The sequence below is a fragment of the Sarcophilus harrisii genome, chromosome 2 (genome assembly GCF_902635505.1).
Source record: "Sarcophilus harrisii chromosome 2, mSarHar1.11, whole genome shotgun sequence".
NCBI classification, from domain to species: Eukaryota; Metazoa; Chordata; class Mammalia; order Dasyuromorphia; family Dasyuridae; genus Sarcophilus; species Sarcophilus harrisii.
Genome location: NC_045427.1, coordinates 77,378,283 through 77,395,600, shown reverse-complemented (window position 1 = coordinate 77,395,600; position 17,318 = coordinate 77,378,283). Strand labels below are relative to the sequence as shown.

General features: G+C 37.3%; 2 protein-coding genes across 6 annotated transcripts in view; one reads left to right on the top strand and one right to left on the bottom strand.

Annotated features, from left to right (window-relative positions):
• Nucleotides 1-840: 840 nt before the first annotated feature.
• Nucleotides 841-12,461, bottom strand: MORN2 (MORN repeat containing 2). 4 transcript variants are annotated; one of them, XM_031950377.1, is made up of 6 exons: nt 12,234-12,319; nt 11,154-11,447; nt 11,026-11,076; nt 7,112-7,218; nt 6,533-6,669; nt 841-1,072 (listed from the first exon to the last, which is right to left on the bottom strand). In XM_031950377.1, exons 5-6 carry the CDS (start codon nt 6,667-6,669, stop codon nt 970-972), a joined length of 240 nt encoding a protein of 79 aa, XP_031806237.1. In that variant the 5' UTR covers nt 7,112-7,218; nt 11,026-11,076; nt 11,154-11,447; nt 12,234-12,319; the 3' UTR covers nt 841-969. The 4 variants fall into 4 exon arrangements, with proteins under 4 accessions (XP_031806237.1, XP_031806238.1, XP_031806235.1 ...); XM_031950378.1 differs by having other exon boundaries at nt 11,318-11,447; XM_031950375.1 differs by lacking the exon at nt 11,154-11,447 and having other exon boundaries at nt 12,234-12,461.
• A 15-nt stretch (nt 12,462-12,476) lies between these two features.
• DHX57 (DExH-box helicase 57) overlaps nt 12,477-17,318 on the top strand; it is a 54,733-nt gene continuing 49,891 nt past the window's right edge. The window contains exons 1-2 of one of the 2 annotated variants that reach the window (XM_003758345.4): nt 12,477-12,666; nt 16,320-16,499. The gene's annotated coding sequence lies outside the window, so the exon portion shown is untranslated. Of the gene's footprint in view, nt 12,667-12,847; nt 13,077-16,319; nt 16,500-17,318 lie in introns of those variants that run through there. The other variant, XM_012540264.3, reaches the window with a different exon arrangement.

Below are 17,318 nucleotides of genomic sequence, written 5' to 3'. Positions count from 1 at the left end.
AAATAGAGCATCTCTGTCGTAGTGTGAGTCTAAGTTGCTCTCATTTTAAAATCATATATATAAACACAATTTTGAGATATAAAAGAACTTCTCAGTTCTTATTGTTCTTAATCTTCAGAATTTCTCGGTGGTTATATATTATGTTGAAGTTGCACAAGCACTCCTTTTTGTAAGTGAAAACAAAAGCACCAAGCCAATAATTCCCAAGATCACACAGAGATTTTAATAGCTCTCCCCTTGTTTCATTTCTCAACAACTTGTCAGAATTTAAAAGTTAACAATTATTTTTGTTTGTAAAGATTATGAGAAACAAAGTATGGCAAGACCATTGCTTTTGTTTAAAACATCTGTTTATAAATGCTTACCTTCCATAAATGGTCTTTCTAAACCTAGATTAAAAAAAATTAACTCTCCCTTATATGATTTATTTGGTTTATTAGAATGAGCTGCTTCATGTTAGGCTTCTGGAAACTTTTAAAAATGTTTTTCCCAACTAATACAGTAGTTCATTCCTGTCTTTTAAGATATAGATAGACAGATAGATAGATAGATATGTATAGGTATATGTGTATATATCAGAATCACTTCCCAATTATGCCCATTCATTGAAATTGAACAGTACTTGGACTGTTTTCATTTATATTAATGTAGTCATTGTATATGTTGTTCTCATTTCTATTCTCTCCACTCTTCATAAAAGTTTCCCCAGGGTTCTCTGAATTAGTGCAGTATTTCTTTATATTCTTATGCCACAATTTGTCCAGCCATTCCCCACCTAATGAGAATCCTCTTACAACTTATTTTAAACTATATTATTATGAAAATAAAGTTGCAAAAGAAGAAATGTATGGATGATTTTATTGAATAACTTACAGAACAGTGAGTGGTATGTGAAATGTTTAATGGAAACTTCACCATAATTGCTTTTGATTAACATCAACTGGAAAGTTATTACATCAGTTTGGAGATCTACATCTGTAGTTTTAGTTTCAGCCCCGGTGCAGCTGTGTAATGAAAGGTACCACTCCATTCCAATCCACGAATGTCAGTATATTCTCCCTTACCTTCCACCCTGAAACAGTGAAAATGTAAGGTGGTTAATATGATGTATTCTATTCAGAAGTGTCTGTTTACCTGACAAATAAAGCACTACCGGGAAGTGGAAGGCAGGAGGGGGAGGGGAGTAACTGATTGATTCTGGACCCTAGATAATTGTTTCTTTCCTGTTTCAAATTCTGGCCTGATATCAAAGTATAAGGTCAATGGAGAGTTCCAGAAAGGATTTTATTCCAGCCAGCCCCATACTTGATATATGGGATATAGAAAGATAATGAGTTTTTTATCTCTTAAAAAGATGAACAAAACTCTGATTTAGTCAGAAGGAAAGGATTTCATTAAAAAGATCAAAAATGGGACAAATCCTTGTAGGATTTCAAATAGGCAAGCTCTGGGAAAATCAGCAGTTTGGGTGAATGGAGGCAGGAGACAGTAATTAGACTCAGTTCTTCATCTCTTTGGGGGAAGATAGGATTTTCTCTCCCCTTCCTTCTTCTGCAATCCCCCAAGGCATGTAGCATCAAAGCTATGCATCCAGGGAATAGCTTATTAGAGGCAGCTGGAGAGAAAGTCAGAGAAAGTTTAAGGCACACTATAGACAGACAAAAAGAGAAAAGAACACAGTTTCCAAGAGCAGCATCTGTAGCTACAAAAAATAGAAGACAGGTAATGGAGAGTAGCAGAATATGGGAATTTAAGGTTAGTTCCTTCTTGAGTCTGTAATTGGTAACCTAGCTACTTGATGGGAGAATGGGAGGCAGTAGAGGAGAGAACATCCTGAATTCTTCTTGTGTCTTCTTGTGTCTCCTTGTTGGAATCTTTACAAAGTGTTAAGCCATTGGAGTTGATTTAATCTTAGAAAGAGTTATTTTGGGCCAGAACTTGAAACAAGGTACTAAGTGGAACTGATTGAACAATGCTTGTTCAATTAAAGGTGTGAACAAGCATTGTTCAATCAGTTCCACTTCTTAGAAAGAGTTATTTTGGGCCAGAACTTGAAACAAGGTACTAAGTGGAACTGATTGAACAATGCTTGTTCAATTAAAGGTGTGAACAAGCATTGTTCAATCAGTTCCACTTCTTAGAAAGAGTTATTTTGGGCCAGAACTTGAAACAAGATACTAAGTGGAACTGATTGAACAATGCTTGTTCAATTAAAGGTGTGAACACAAGCATTGTTCAATCAGTTCCACTTCTTAGAAAGAGTTATTTTGGGGCCAGAACTTGAAACAAGATACTAAGTGGAACTGATTGAACAATGCTTGTTCAATTAAAGGTGTGAACACAAGCATTGTTCAATCAGTTCCACTTAGTACCTTGTTTCAAGTTCTGGCCCAAAATAACTCTTTCTAAGATTAAATCAACTCCAATGGCATAACACTTTGTAAAGATTCCAACATCTCCTTAACAAGTGGTAAAATCGTCTTGAGAAGATAAATTCAATTAACTCATGGTAAAGTATAAACTCAATTTGTCCTGGGTATTCTAGGTCCTTTAACATCACATTTGAGGATGAGTTTGAATTATGACTGGTTGTATACACTTAGACTAGTCTTTGAATGAAGTGTAGAAAGGTATGTTGGACAGACGCAGAAGAATCCAAGCTGAGACAATCAGAAAGGGAGGCAGTGATATATGGATAGATTACCAGGGGAGTTGAGGTAGGTGGAGGGAACCTGCATGGCCATGTAACTCTGGCCCTTCTCTAAGGAACCACATAATCCCAGGAGAGAAGAGACCCATGCAGCACAGCTGCTGAAGCCAGTAAGAATACCAGGAACTACAGAAATGAGAACTGGTAGAAGAGAGGAACTCTTAAGCAGGCAGAGTAATTTGAAGAGCAAGTCTTCTGGTTCCAAAGGAGGAATTCCTGGGTTAAGAATCTCCTATCGAGAACAGGAAGAGCCCTAGAACAAGGCAGGGAGTGCTGGAACAAAGCAGCCTAGATGGAGCTGAGGGGACTTCATGAGGGGAGGATCCAGGAAAAGGAGACAGATTCTCATGCAATGCCATGTTGCTACCTCATGTGGAGGAATCTTAACCATTTGTGTTAAGTCTGGAGTACTATTTCAGTCCTTGGAAGAAGTAGGGCTCAGCTTCAGGTTGGACTGCTTGACTTTTCTCAACCTAGGTGCTTCCCCTGGGCAGGACTCTCAGTCCTGGCAGAGCAATGCTAACCTTTAAATTTGATTAAAGGTAGACTCTTGAGGATCACTACAGAGTTAAGAGAAATGGTTTTAATTATATGTAGTTTTGGGTGCAAGTCCCTTTTTTGGTGGGCTTTGTCAAGTTAAATAACGCTTGCACTATCTTTAATGTGTTCTTACCAGGAATGCTACAAAGGACTTAAGTGACTTTTTCATTTTGTCATAGTGACCTAGTCATTGAGCCAGATAGTGATTCTCCCACAGGAAATTCTGACATTTGTGAGCCAAATAGAGATTCATATGAGAGATGTTCCCAAGATTTAACCCGGTTCGTGAAAAAACAGTCCCTGGGCCATAGGTTCACCTAAATATTCTTCTCATTATTAAAATATTTAATGGGATTTTTCTTAAATTAAAAAAAATTTTTTTTAGATTGTTTCCATTTGGTTTCACCAAAGCTGGCTTGAACCATTGTCTAATACATTGCGATCAGGTTGGAAATAAGAGTTTGCCTTGAAGAACTATGCTCTTTTAAAATTTACTATTACTTTTTCATATGTAAATGTATACGTGAAAAAAACCCATTTTTCTAACTTGTAATCTAATTTATTTTGCTTATATCTTTTCAACAGAGTAAAAACTTGTTATCACCTGCCACAGCCACATGGAAACCTGGTAAAATAGTGGAAATTATCTGAAAATTTTGTAAAAACCTTGAAAAATTACTTTGACCTCAATTATCAGGATATTTTAGGTGAAAATAGCTTTTTATCAGAAGTACTTAGAAAATTACATAAATGTTCTACTTCATATTAAGTGTACACATAAGTAACAGAAGAGCTTAGCAGGGTTTCAGGGTTCCTGAAAAGCTAAATATGACCAAACAAAATCATTATATTCTAACAGATATCTATTATACTGTTCCACTCTGGAGAGTGTATATGAGACATATATGAACATCAAAACAAATCTATCTCACAAGTGTTGTTGTTTTTACATATTTTTTTCAAGCTGTTTTACACTGAAAGTCTATCATCTGCCAAAGTATGCTAGTTTAACCTAGTTTACTTCTAATTTCAATGCCTTTTATTAGCATATTACACATTACTTTATCTCACTCTATTTTCATATGGATAGGATAATCCCTCTGCAAATGACCTTCCTATGAATCATATAACCACATATTTAGAGATGGAAGGACATTGGAAGTATTTGAACCCAAATCTCTCATTTTACAGATGAGGAAATGGAAGCCCAGAGATATTAGGTGACCTCCTCACAGTCACACAATAAGTATCAGAAGTAGAATGTGAACCTAGTTCTTCTCGATTTCAATTTCCACATTCTATGTCTATGCAGACATCTACTAAATCATTAAATTGCCTTTCAGTTTTAAGTATCACATTTAGCATTCAACACATTGTATGATCAACATAGTTTTAATTTTTTCAGTGTTTTCTAGATAGTATCTCATTTAATTTCCATAATATTCCCCAGTAGTTTAAGTATTATTATTGCTATTTTTCATATGAAGAAAGAAAGGGACAGTTTAAGGAATTTTCTTGATGTCACATAAGGAGTTAGAAGTGAGGCTGATACTTTCCTCCAGATTCAAGCATCAATACAAAAGAAAAAAGGAAAAACCTGAAAAAAAAGCTGGTCAGATTCATAATAAAAAAAGATCCACACTGAACATGGAAAGCATGAACAAATAAATTAAGTAAAGAAATTAAATTTAAAGTGCATTTCTTTTTGGAAACCCAACACATAATTCTTTTTTTGATCTTTCCCTCTCTGGTTTTCTCTCAAACAAGATTAACAATGGTTAAGAAAACTGAGGGGAAATTTTACATGCAAGATTTCTGATAGAGGCCTCATTTCTAAAATATAGAGAATACAGATCATTCTCCAACTGATAAATGGTCAAAGGATATGAATAATTTTACGGGAAGAAGTTAAAGCCATTTCTATTCATATGAAAAAATGCTTTAAATCACTATTGATTAGAGAAATACAATTATGACAACACTAAGGTATGACTTCATACCTCTCAGATTAGCTAAAAATGACAGGAAAAGATGATAAATGTTGGAGGGGATGTGGAAAAAATGGGATACTAATTCATTGTTGGTAGAGTTGTGAACTGATCCAATCATTTTGAGGAGCAATTTAGAATTATGCCCAAAGAATTATCAAACTGTGCACACCCTTTGATCCATCAGTATCTGTATTAGGTCGATATTCCAAGGAAATCATAGAGGAAGGAAAAGGACTCACCTGTGCAAAAATGTTTGTAGCAACCCTTTTTGTAGTGACAAAGAATTGGAAATTTAGTGGATGCACATCAGTTGGGGAATGGCTGAATATGGTATAAAATGTAATGTACTATTATTGTTATATAAAAAAACAATCAGCAGGATGATTTCAGAAAGGCCTGGAGAGACTTACATGAACTGATCCTACGTGAGGTAAATAGAACTAAAAAACCTTGTATACAACAAGATTATGTGATGATCAACTGTGATAGATTTGGCTAATTTCAACAATGAGGTGTTCAGACTAATTACAAGAGATATGTGATGGAGAGAGCCATCTGTATCCAGAAAGTGGAACCATGGGGACTGAATGTGGATCACAACATTTTTTTGTTGTTGCATGCTTACTTGGTTTTTTTCTCTCATTTTTTTTCTCTTTGGATCTGATTTTTATTATGCAACATGATAAATGTGGAAGTATGTGTAGAAGAATTGCACATACTTAACTATATTATATTACTTGCTATCTAGGGGAGGAATGGGGGCAAGGGAGGGAGAAAAATTTGGAACACAAGAATTTGCAAGGGTGAATGTTGAAAACTATCTTTACATGTATTTTGAAAAATAAAAAGCTGTACGTTAAAAAAAAGAAAATAAAAACTATTTTAAAATTTGCAAATCATTTTTAAAAAAGATTAACAATGCTTGGAAACTATATTTTGAAAGATTCTATTTTACATAGGTGTGATATTTAAACAAATTACCCTAGAAGGCAAGCTAGGTGGCACAGTGATTTGAGTACCAGCACTCAAGTCAGAAAGACCTGAGTTCAAATTTGACCTCAGATCCCTACTAGTCAGGTGACCTTGGGCAAATCCCTTAAACTGTTTGCTTTCATCTACTGAAGAAAGAAATGGCAAACTAGTATCTTTGCCAAGAAAACCCCCTGGATAGTAATGACATGCTATTGTCCACATAATCATAAAGAGTCAGATGCAAATGAACAGCTTTGAAAGGAAAAAGTACTAATAATACGGCTTAACTAGAGTATCTGATTTTTTTTTTTAATTTCACCTGTTTTCTACAAAACTTCCAGTATATTTTGCTCCATTTGGGAATGTGTAAGTCCCCATTCCATGATACATGTTGTCCTTGAACTCTCCTTCATATACTGCTCCTGAAAAATGTGTAAGTCTTCCAATTCCATTCATCTATTTGGATAAAAAGGAAAATGAGTGGCTCATTTTCATAGCCATCCTCAGATTTGACATAAATATGAGGGAGAATGGTCAATGAGATTCAGTCTTCAAAAGCATTTGCAGAAATTTCCTGCCTGGTTTCAGTCTCTCATCTACCCAATGGTGCTAGTTTAATCTAATTTGCTTTTAATTTCATTGTTGGTGGAATTGTAAACTGATCTAAATATTCTGAAGAGAAATTTAGAACTATGCCCAAAGATCTATTAGCAGATTCTTCTAGGCCCAATTTACCTCTCATAAAAACAGGACAAAATGTGTGGGCATATGCTATATAGTTAAATTGTCTTTAGGTTTTAGATATCACATATAGATCCACACATCAGGATTATTTACCCATTCTAACTACTATACTTATAAATAACCTACTGATTAAAAATGAAAAGAACTTGTATACCTTGTCATCTTTCCAGGCCCCTATATAGGTTATTCCATTGGGGGTTGTGTGAACCCCTGATCCATTTCTCTCAAAGATTCCAGAAGATATTCTAGTACATTCACCCTCTGAAACAAAAAAATATATATATATATATTCGTGATTAGATGCAAAAGTGAAATCTCTTTTTAACAGAATGTGCATTTCATTCCTTGATGAACCCCTTTTTATAGTCTGTCTTATGAGACTGAGATTGATACTGACCTAAAGTCATGAAGTCAGTGTGAGAGCCTAAGACTCAAATTCAGGAAGCCCAGTGCTCTTTCCATTTAAATGGCTTCCAATTTGGATATGCCCTTTTTAACAGCAAAAACATTTTTATAATAGCTTTTTTCAAAATACTTTCAAAGATAGTTTTCAACATTCACTCTTGAAAAACCTTGTGTTCACGTATAGGACTGCTTGCCATCTGGGGGTGGGGGTGGAGGGAGGGAGGGGAAAAATCGGAACAGAAGTGAGTGCAAGGGATAATGCTGTAAAAAAAATTACCCTGGCATGGGTTCTGTCAATAAAAAGTTATAATTATATTAAAAAAAAAAATCTTGTGTTCCAAATTTTTCTCCCTCCCTCTCCACCTTGCCCCTCTCCTAGAAAGCAAGTAATCCAATACAGGTTAAACATGTGCAGTTCTTTTAAACATAGTTCCACATTTATTATGCTGCACAAGAAAAATCAGATCAGAAGGGGAAAAAAAAATACAAGCAAGCAAACAAAAGGTGAAAATACTATGTTGTAATCCACATTCAGTGCCCACAATTCTCTTTCTGGATGCAGATAATTCTATCACAAGTCTATTGGAATTGACTTGAATCACCTCAGTGTTGAAAAGAGCCAAGTCCATCAGAGTTGATCATATAATCTTGATGTGTATAATGTTCTCTTGATTCTGCTCCCTTCACTTAGCAGTTTATGTAAATTTAGAGCATTCTTTCATATGACTAGAAATGACTTTAATTTCTTTATCTGAAAATTGTCTGTTCATATCCTTTGACTATCAATTGGAGAAAGGCTTGTATTCTTAAAAATTTGAGTCAATTCTCTATGTTTTAGAAATAGAGCCTTTATCAGAAACCTTCAATGTAAAATTTTTCCCGTTTTCTGCTTCCCTTCTAATCTTGACTGCATTAATTTTATTATATAAAAACTTTTTAATATAATCAAAATTATCCATTTTGTATTTCATAATGTTCTCTAGCTCTTTTGTGGTCATAAGTCACTTCCTTCTCCACAGATCTAAGAGCTAGACTATCTCTTGTCTCTGAACCTTTATCAATCTTATTGTGGCATAGGGGGGTTAAGTGCTGGTCAATGCCTAAGTTTTTACCATACTATTTTCAAATTTTCCCATTAATTTTTTATTCATTTTTATTTGAAAAAACAGAAAATACAAAATAAAGCAAAACAAAAGAGAACATTGTCATGTGCCCAGCAAGACAGAGAGGATTCAAAATATATAACAATTACCAGATCAAGAAAGCATATGTATTAGAAGAAAATATATTCATGAGCCATTTTTTCTTTACTTTCTTGTAAATTGTTCTTTCTCTGCTGTGCACCTTATTCTTCTCCCTCCCTTTATCCCCATTACCTCAAGCAAGCTAGGTGATATATGTATACATATGTAGATATGAAAATACATAACCATTCTCACACATACCACATATACGTGTCTTTTCTATCCCTCTTTAAATTCTGAGCCCTAAATTGCCTATTACTTAACCTCCCCCCACCCAAGGATCCCTCCCTTGTCATTTTTCCTCATTCACTTATTCCCCCATATGTCTTTATAAATTTTAGAGTGCTATACCCTTCATGGTATATATGTAGTGTTAATTGAACCCGGTTTGGATGTAGATTTTCAGAACTTCAAGCCCTCCTCCCCTGCCCCAATGTCTCTGTGTCTATCCTTCCTTTGCACCTCATTTATATAAAATGATTATTTTTACCTTAACTCTGCCAAACTTTCTTTTGAGTTACCCTGTTATTGTGAATCTTAAACATATAGTAAACATTTCCCATGTAAAAACTATTTTAAACAGTTTGTCCACGTTGAGTTCCTTAAAATTGATCTTTGACGTTGGCTTTCATATGTTAAATTTTCTGTTAAGTTCAGGTTTGATTGACACTTGTAGTCCTGAAAATTTGCAAGTAAATTTTAGTTCCATTTTTTCTCATTCAAAATTATAATTTTGCTGAATACTGTTGGCTGCAGGCCTAGTTCTTTTGATTGATGGTAGATATTCCAGTACCTGTGATCTTTTATTGTAGCTGCTAAGTCTGTAACTCTAGCATATTTGAATTATTTTGTTTCTTGCAAAACATTCTCTTTGATCTGGGGATTTCAAAATTTGGCAATAATATTCCTGTGTGTTTTCTACTATCAATCTCTTTGAGGTAGCAACAGTGAATTTTTTCTTATTCTACTTTCTCTTCATGTTCTATCACTCCCAAACAATTTTCTTAGATTATTTCCTGCACTGTTGTGTTAAGGTTCTCTTTTTGGGAGCAACTTTCTGGCAGTCCAGTTATTCTTATATTTTCTCTTCTTGATCTGTTCTCCAAATCTATCATTTTTTTTTATGTTTCACATTCTGTTCTATTTTCTCATTCTTTATATTTTCTTATTTCTAGGTCTCTCATAGCTTCATTGGCTTCCTCATGTCCAATTCTAATTTTCAAAGGATTATTTCCTTTTCTAGTTGGTTAACTTTTTTCATAATCCTTGTTTTTCTTAGATGGTTTTTATTTGTTTTTAATTTTTCTTCAAAGTATCTCATTTGATTTTTAAAATTCTTGAGCTCTAAAAATATTCTCTGGACAGGGAGCCATTTCATATTACTCTTTGGAATAGAATTTTTTTTTTTTTTTTTAATGTGTCCTTCTCTGAAGATGAACCCTGGTCTTCCCTGTTTCCATAATATGTTTAAATGGAAGGGTTCTTTCTTTTTTGCGGGTGCATTTTTAAAATAAAAGGTATTAGTGTAAGTACCTATAATTATGGGGTGATAGGGGGGAATAGTGCCTCAAGCTTCCCTTCAGCTTTTTACTCTAACCAGGAACCCCAAATCAAGAGCTCACTCTCCTGCAAGTGCCCACAGCCAGCATTGTTCCTGCTTCTGCACTCACCAGGTGCTTTTCCCAGCATTTACTATCAAATAGTGAGTTCTTATTCCAGAAGTTGGAGCCTTTGAGTTTATCAAACACTATATTACTATAATCATTGACTATTGTGTCTTGTGAACCTAACCTATTCCACTAATCCACTACCATATTTCTTATTCAGGACCAAATGGTTTTATTAACTGCTGCTTTATAATATAATTATAGGTCTGGTACCGCTAGATTGCAAAAGCATTTTAAACATGCACATGATATTAGTTGTGTAATAATGATAATAATAGCACTTATGTAGGGCTTTAAGGTTTCCAAGGCACTTTTACAAATATGAACTCATTTGATATTTCCAACCATTCTAGGAGATAGGGGCTATTATTATCATCTACATTTTACATCTGAAAGTGACACACAAGCTACTGACTTTCAACCAGCTAGTTAAACCAGTGTCTGAGGCAGTATTCAAACTCAGGTCTTTTCTTCCTTAAAGTCTTTTGTTCTATTCACTGTGCCAATATGGGATAAAATAATTCATGGTGCACATATGGATTTGTGGACCATTTGTAATAACTCAACTCCTAAGCTTGAGAACTGTAATCTTCTACTTTGACTTCTATGTTTTATATTCCAAAAAGCAGGCTCCTGAAATCCTGTTTATTAGAAATAAAATGTTTACTAAAAGCTTTATGAAAAATGTGGCTATCTCCGTTTTTACTTATCACTTAATTTTTACTTACATGAAAATTTAAAGAAATTCTTACCATATTTGTCTCCATTTGGAAATATGAAGCATATTTTATGTACTTCTGGGTCTGTTTTTAAAAAGAATAAATGTTAAGTTTGAAGATTTTATCACAAGACACAACACAATTAACACAAATTGACTCACTGTATCTTATCACAATAACACAATGACTCGGAGTCTCTTCAGTGCAGGGAACTAATGCAACAAATTCAACTGGTTTCCAATAACAAGATATTTTGAGTTTCTTTCCTTCTGTTTACGTAACTGCACAATTTCGAAAGTCCATTTGAGATCTATGACAAAATCACCTGCAGGGTCCTACTGATTAGGGCTCATAGAGGTAGGGTGGAGAATTAGAGATAGAATCTTATGTTGAGCTTCAGTTGGCGGACGGGTGGCAATGGAATATTATGAGCACAATCCTCTTTATAGGCGGAACTGCAAAAGATTTGAGAAGTCTTCTAATCCAACCTCCTAATCCCCATAGCAGAAGCAGCAGAGGTCCAGACCCTGAATGACTCGTCTTGGATCAGACAGAGCTAACTGTGCGGAATCTGAGCCCAGGGACTAACTACAAGTCCAGGCACTCTTCCATTTCACCACAAGGTCTTACCCCCCGCCGCCTTTCCTTTCTCTCCCTAATTCCCACCTCATTCTGCCCCCATATAGATCCCAAACAGTTCTCTGCTTGAGTTCGCGAGCTACCCATGCCTAATGCAGTCATTTTAAGATTAAGGTGCCTGTATTCGGAGACGCGATGGGACAAAGAAGGGGGGGGGCTCAGAGACCGAGGGCGGATTCGAATTCGGGCTCTGTTAGTTCCCCGGTCCGCGCGAGATCTCGGCAGGCTGGCTCAACTTTTCTGGGAATCCGCGTCCTCTCTGATAAAGAGGCAGCTGGACCAGATGCCTTTCCGGCTTCCAGGCTGTGGCTCCCCGGTCACCTCGGGACAAGCATGGTCCCAGGGTCGCTCAGCGGGGCATCCCACCTAGCGGCGCAGGGGCAGCAGCTGCAGGGCCACGGACGCACAGCTGGGCGGCGCCTGTGGCTGCAGGGTCGCGGAGTCTGTAGCAAGGAACGGTTCTCTCGGCTAGCCCCACTCCACCTGCCTCAATTTAACAGTTGGGGAAACTGAGGCCCGGAATGGTCCGGCGATTTGTCCACCGTGTCAGGTGGGAAATAGGGGGAAGGTTAAAGGTTGAAGGCCGCCCCCACCCCGGCCACCTTTAAGCTCTTCTGCTGACCCCGCGCTCATTTTCAGGAGGAGCACAGACCTCAGGATTCTCGGCGAAGGCCACGACTAAATCCCCTTCCCCGAGCGCTCCCCCCACCCACACACCCACCCGGCCGCCGCTAGCGCGGGCAACAACTAGCTACGCTCCCGGGGGGTGGGGGGGGGGGGACGTCCAGCGGGCCGCGCGCCTCGGTCGTCAGGGAGACGCATCCCTGAACACTCCCCCTCCCCCTGCTTCTGACCCGGAAGTGAAATGCGGAAGCACCGGGTTCTCCTCTCCCGCAGAGGAGCCAATCAAGAGACGGTGATGTCGTGAGGGGGCCGGACCGGCACCGCCCGGGAAGAGCGGCCTATAGGAGGTCGGTCCTCGCCTCGGACTGCCTCAGACATCGAGTCGTCCGCCTCCGCCAGCTCCCGGTCGAGGTAAGCGGATGGGGAGGCTGGGCTCCCGCCGCAGCCTTCAGGGCGTGTGCGCGGCGGCTCGGCCTCGGGAGGAATGAAGACGATCGGTGTGAGCCTGCGCTCGGTCCGGGGCTGTGGCTGCGGGGGGGCGGGGCGCGGCGTCCCCGTCCCGAGGGGATGCGGGAGGGATGGCGGGGATCGGGGACACCTGCAGTCCGGCCGGGATGGGCGCCCCACCTTGTGCACGGAAATAGGGGGCGAGCCACCCCCGCCAACGCAGGCTCCGGTCCCGCTGCGGCCGCGTCGGGGCGACTTCTCACGCCTCACGCCCGGGTCTCAGCTCCTTTGTCTTTAAAATTAAGGCATTTGTGGAAGCCCCTGCCCCGATAATGGATAATGGCCATCTTTGGGCCTAGGTAATGACCTAAAAGGTAACGATTTTTTAAAAAATTCTTACAATTCTGAGCTTCAAATGATCTCCCTCGCCCCCCTCTTGAGGAAGCGAGCAATAGGGTAACTATTGTACGTGTGAAATCATGCAGAACATATTTAAAGGCGTAATTTCTAATGCTGAAACCTAAGAATTGGGTGATCTTTTCTTCGTATGTCTAGAATGTAAGAAATATAAAGAGAATCTGCTTTTCAGACTAAAACAGATTGCATCATATATGTGAATTGTAGGGTATGTTTATGGCTTTTTATTCCCAAGCCTAGGAATGATGTGAGAGGATACTATGTAGGGAGATTACGATGCCCTTTATTAACTGAGTTAACGAGTCAACACTATGAACTAGGAATGAACGATTTCTTGGACCCCTTTATTGATAGACACTCAGTGATATACACGAGTACAGAGAAAATATTAGTTTGGGAGAAATGCCATACTCGGGTCATTGAATAAAAGCAGATGGCACGACATAGGACATGTTTTGTGTTTGGTTGAAAACCAGTCACACCCTAGGAAGCTTTTGGTATAATAGAAACCTAATTTGGAGTTGGGCATTCCAACAGTAGGCTATCCCTAGAAGTGGCACAGCCTCAGCCAAGCCCCTAAAAAGGATTCACTTTGGGGTAGGAGGAACAGTCTTCTACTCTGAAAATCTCGTGGGAGGATAATTTTGTGAATTTCAAAAGGCCGAAATTCCAGTGTCTTGGATAGCAGTGCCCTTGAATCCCAATGCAGGTGCTGCCATTAGCCACTTTTGTTCCAGGGGCCCTCAAGAAATAAGCTCTGGAGCTATACCTAGAGAGGTCTCTTGTAACAAAAGTCATAGGGAAAGGGCTGGGAAGACTTCAGACAAAACCAGGTTTTGAAAATGCAATGCAGGTAAATGCCTAATATCAGGGTAAGACATTGGGTAGCTGGTAGTAAATTGGAATCAGGAAGATCTGAATGCAAATCCTGCCTCTGATGTGTATAAGTTGTGTGATCCCTGGGTAGTCACTTCACCTTCCTCAGCCTGTTTTCTCATGTGTAAAGTCAGGGAGTTTGACTTCAAAAGGCCTTTACATTTCTGAATCTGTAATCTTTTGATCCTGTGATAAGTTCAGAATCTTCTTTTTGACAGCGGTCTGGTGCTGTATAGACTATTGCTACCACAACATTACAACTGATAATGCTGAAGGAGTTCACTAATTCTGAGATTTTACCTCCTTTACTGTTTTAATTTTAATAAGAGGGTTTAGGTATGTATGGGATGTGAGACCCTTACCCAAAATGACTACTCAGAGACCACTCACAGTAGAAAGCAGAAAGATTATTTATTAAATTCTCATGAGAATGAGCAGTTCCTGCAACCATTCCCAATAAGATCTGGAGTGAAACAAGGTTGCCCACTATCACCATTACTATTTAATATTGTATTAGAAACTCTAGCTATAGCAATAAGAGCTGAGAAAGAGATTAAAGGAATAAGAATAGGCAATGAGGAAGCCAAATTATCACTCTTTGTCGATGACATGATGGTATACTTAGAGAACCCCAGAGACTCTGCTAAAAAGTTATTAGAAATAATCCACAACTTTAGCAAAGTTGCTGGTTATAAAATAAACCCACATAAGTCATCAGCATTCTTATATATCACTAACAAAATCCAGCAGTCAGAGTTACAAAGAGAAATTCCATTTAAAGTAACTACTGATAATATAAAATATTTAGGAATCTATCTGCCAAGGGAAAATCAGAAACTTTATGAGCAAAATTACAGACCACTTTTCACACAAATTAAGTCTGATCTAACCAATTGGAAAAATATTAAATGCTCTTGGATAGGGCGAGCAAATATAATAAAGATGACAATATTACCTAAACTAATCTATTTATTTAGCGCTATACCAATCAGACTCCCAAAAAACTATTTTAATGACCTAGAAAAAATAACAACAAAATTCATATGGAAAAACAAAAGGTCAAGAATTTCAAGGGAATTAATGAAAAAAAAATCAAATGATGGTGGCTTAGCTGTACCAGATCTAAAATTATATTATAGAGCAGCAGTTACCAAAACTATTTGGTATTGGCTAAGGAATAGATTAGTTGATCAGTGGAATAGATTAGGTTCAAGGGATAAAACAGTCAACAAATATAGCAACCTAGTCTTTGACAAACCCAAAGATCCCAGCTTTTGGGATAAGAACTTACTGTTTGATAAAAATTGCTGGGAAAATTGGAAACTAATATGGCAGAAACTAGGCATTGATCCATACTTAACGCCGTACACCAAGATAAGGTCAAAATGGGTTCATGACCTAGGCATAAAGAATGAAATTATTAATAAATTAGAGGAACATAGGATAGTTTACCTCTCAGACCTGTGGAAGGGGAAGGTCTTTATGACCAAAGCAGAACTAGAGATCATTACTGATCACAAAATAGAAAATTTCGATTATACCAAACTGAAAAGTTTTTGTACAAACAAAACTAATGCAGACAAGATTAGAAGGGAAGCAATAAACTGGGAAAATATTTTTATAGTCAAAGGTTCTGATAAAGGCCTCATTTCCAAAATATATAGAGAATTAACTCTAATTTATAAAAAAATCAAGCCATTCTCCAATTGAAAAATGGTCAAAGGATATGAACAGACAATTCTCAGATGAAGAAATTGAAACTATTTCTAGTCATATGAAAAGATGCTCCAAGTCATTATTAATCAGAGAAATGCAAATTAAGACAACTCTAAGATACCACTACACACCTGTCAGATTGGCTAAGATGACAGGAAAAAATGATGATTGTTGGAGGGGATGCGGGAAAACTGGGACATTGATGCATTGTTGGTGGAGTTGTGAACGAATCCAACCATTCTGGAGAGTAGTTTGGAACTATGCTCAAAAAGTTATCAAACTGTGCATACCCTTTGATCCAGCAGTGTTACTACTGGGATTATATCCCAAAGAGATTATAAAGAAGGGAAAGGGACCTGTATGTCCACGAATGTTTTTTTAATGTTTAAATAGAAATGGACAGTAGATAGATTCTGGAAGTACAGAACTTATAAGTCAATTTTAGAAGCCTTTTTTTAAAACCTATTTTTGAACAGAAGAATTAATTTGGGGGAAGGACTGATTAATTGTCTTTATATAAATCAATGTATCACATTGTTGAGTACTTGCTGCTTTGGAACTTTTCCTGACCTTACCTTTGTGTAATTTGTGTATATCTCTTTGTAAAGGTGAGAGAATTTTACTGCATCCTCATGTCGGTTTTCGACCTTGAAGGCTGTAAACTGGAGCCAGAAGTCTCTTGTAATAGGATTGGAAGGGTCGACTCAGAAGCAGAAAAATGATCTTGAATATTGATCTTGGATCTGAATGATTTTATTTTCAAAGGAAAATACCTAATACCTAAAGAGGTATGATATTTTTAAACTTTGGGATTAGAAATACAGCAGGTTTGTAAATCTGGCAAAGAAGTCAGATAAGAGTATTTTTGTCCATAGATCATAATTTTGTTACTTTTGTTGCTGTCTCATACCTTAAATACAGTGAGATGGCTGTCTTGAAGTTCTTTAAAATTTTTTTTTATTCTAATAGTATATTATTTTTCTAATGACATGTAAAGGCAGTTTTTAATATTCATTTTTGTAAAATTGAGAGTTCCAAATGTTTTTTCTCCTCTCTCCCTTATCCCTTCTTCCCAAGACAGCAAGCAATCTGATATAGGTTAAAAATGCACATTAATTTTTAAGATATTTCCATGAGTCATGTTGGGAAAGAAAAATCAAAACAAAAGGGGAAAACTGTGACAAAGACAAAAAACAAAACAAAAAAATCAGGAAAATAATATACTTCCATCTAGATTCAGTCTCCATAGTTCTTTCTCTGAATGTGGTTGGCATTTTCCATCCAAAGTCTATTGGAATTTTTTAGATTATTGTATTGTTGAGAAGAGCTTAATCTGTTATAGAAGATCATCACACAATCTTGTTATTGTTTTGTACAATATTTTCTTGGTTCTGCTGTCAGCAAACCCTTTAAGTTGATGTTGGAATAAAATAATTTTCAAAGTAGGAAGTAATAAAAAGATTCCAATGAAATTTACTTCTAATTTTTTTCTGATAGAGGGAGAATATCTTTCATATAGTAAATATGTTTGTGATAAGGTATGGGGAATGAACTTGAAATTTCTTTGGGATAGGGAAACTTCACATGAGGAAACTCATGTTTGACAC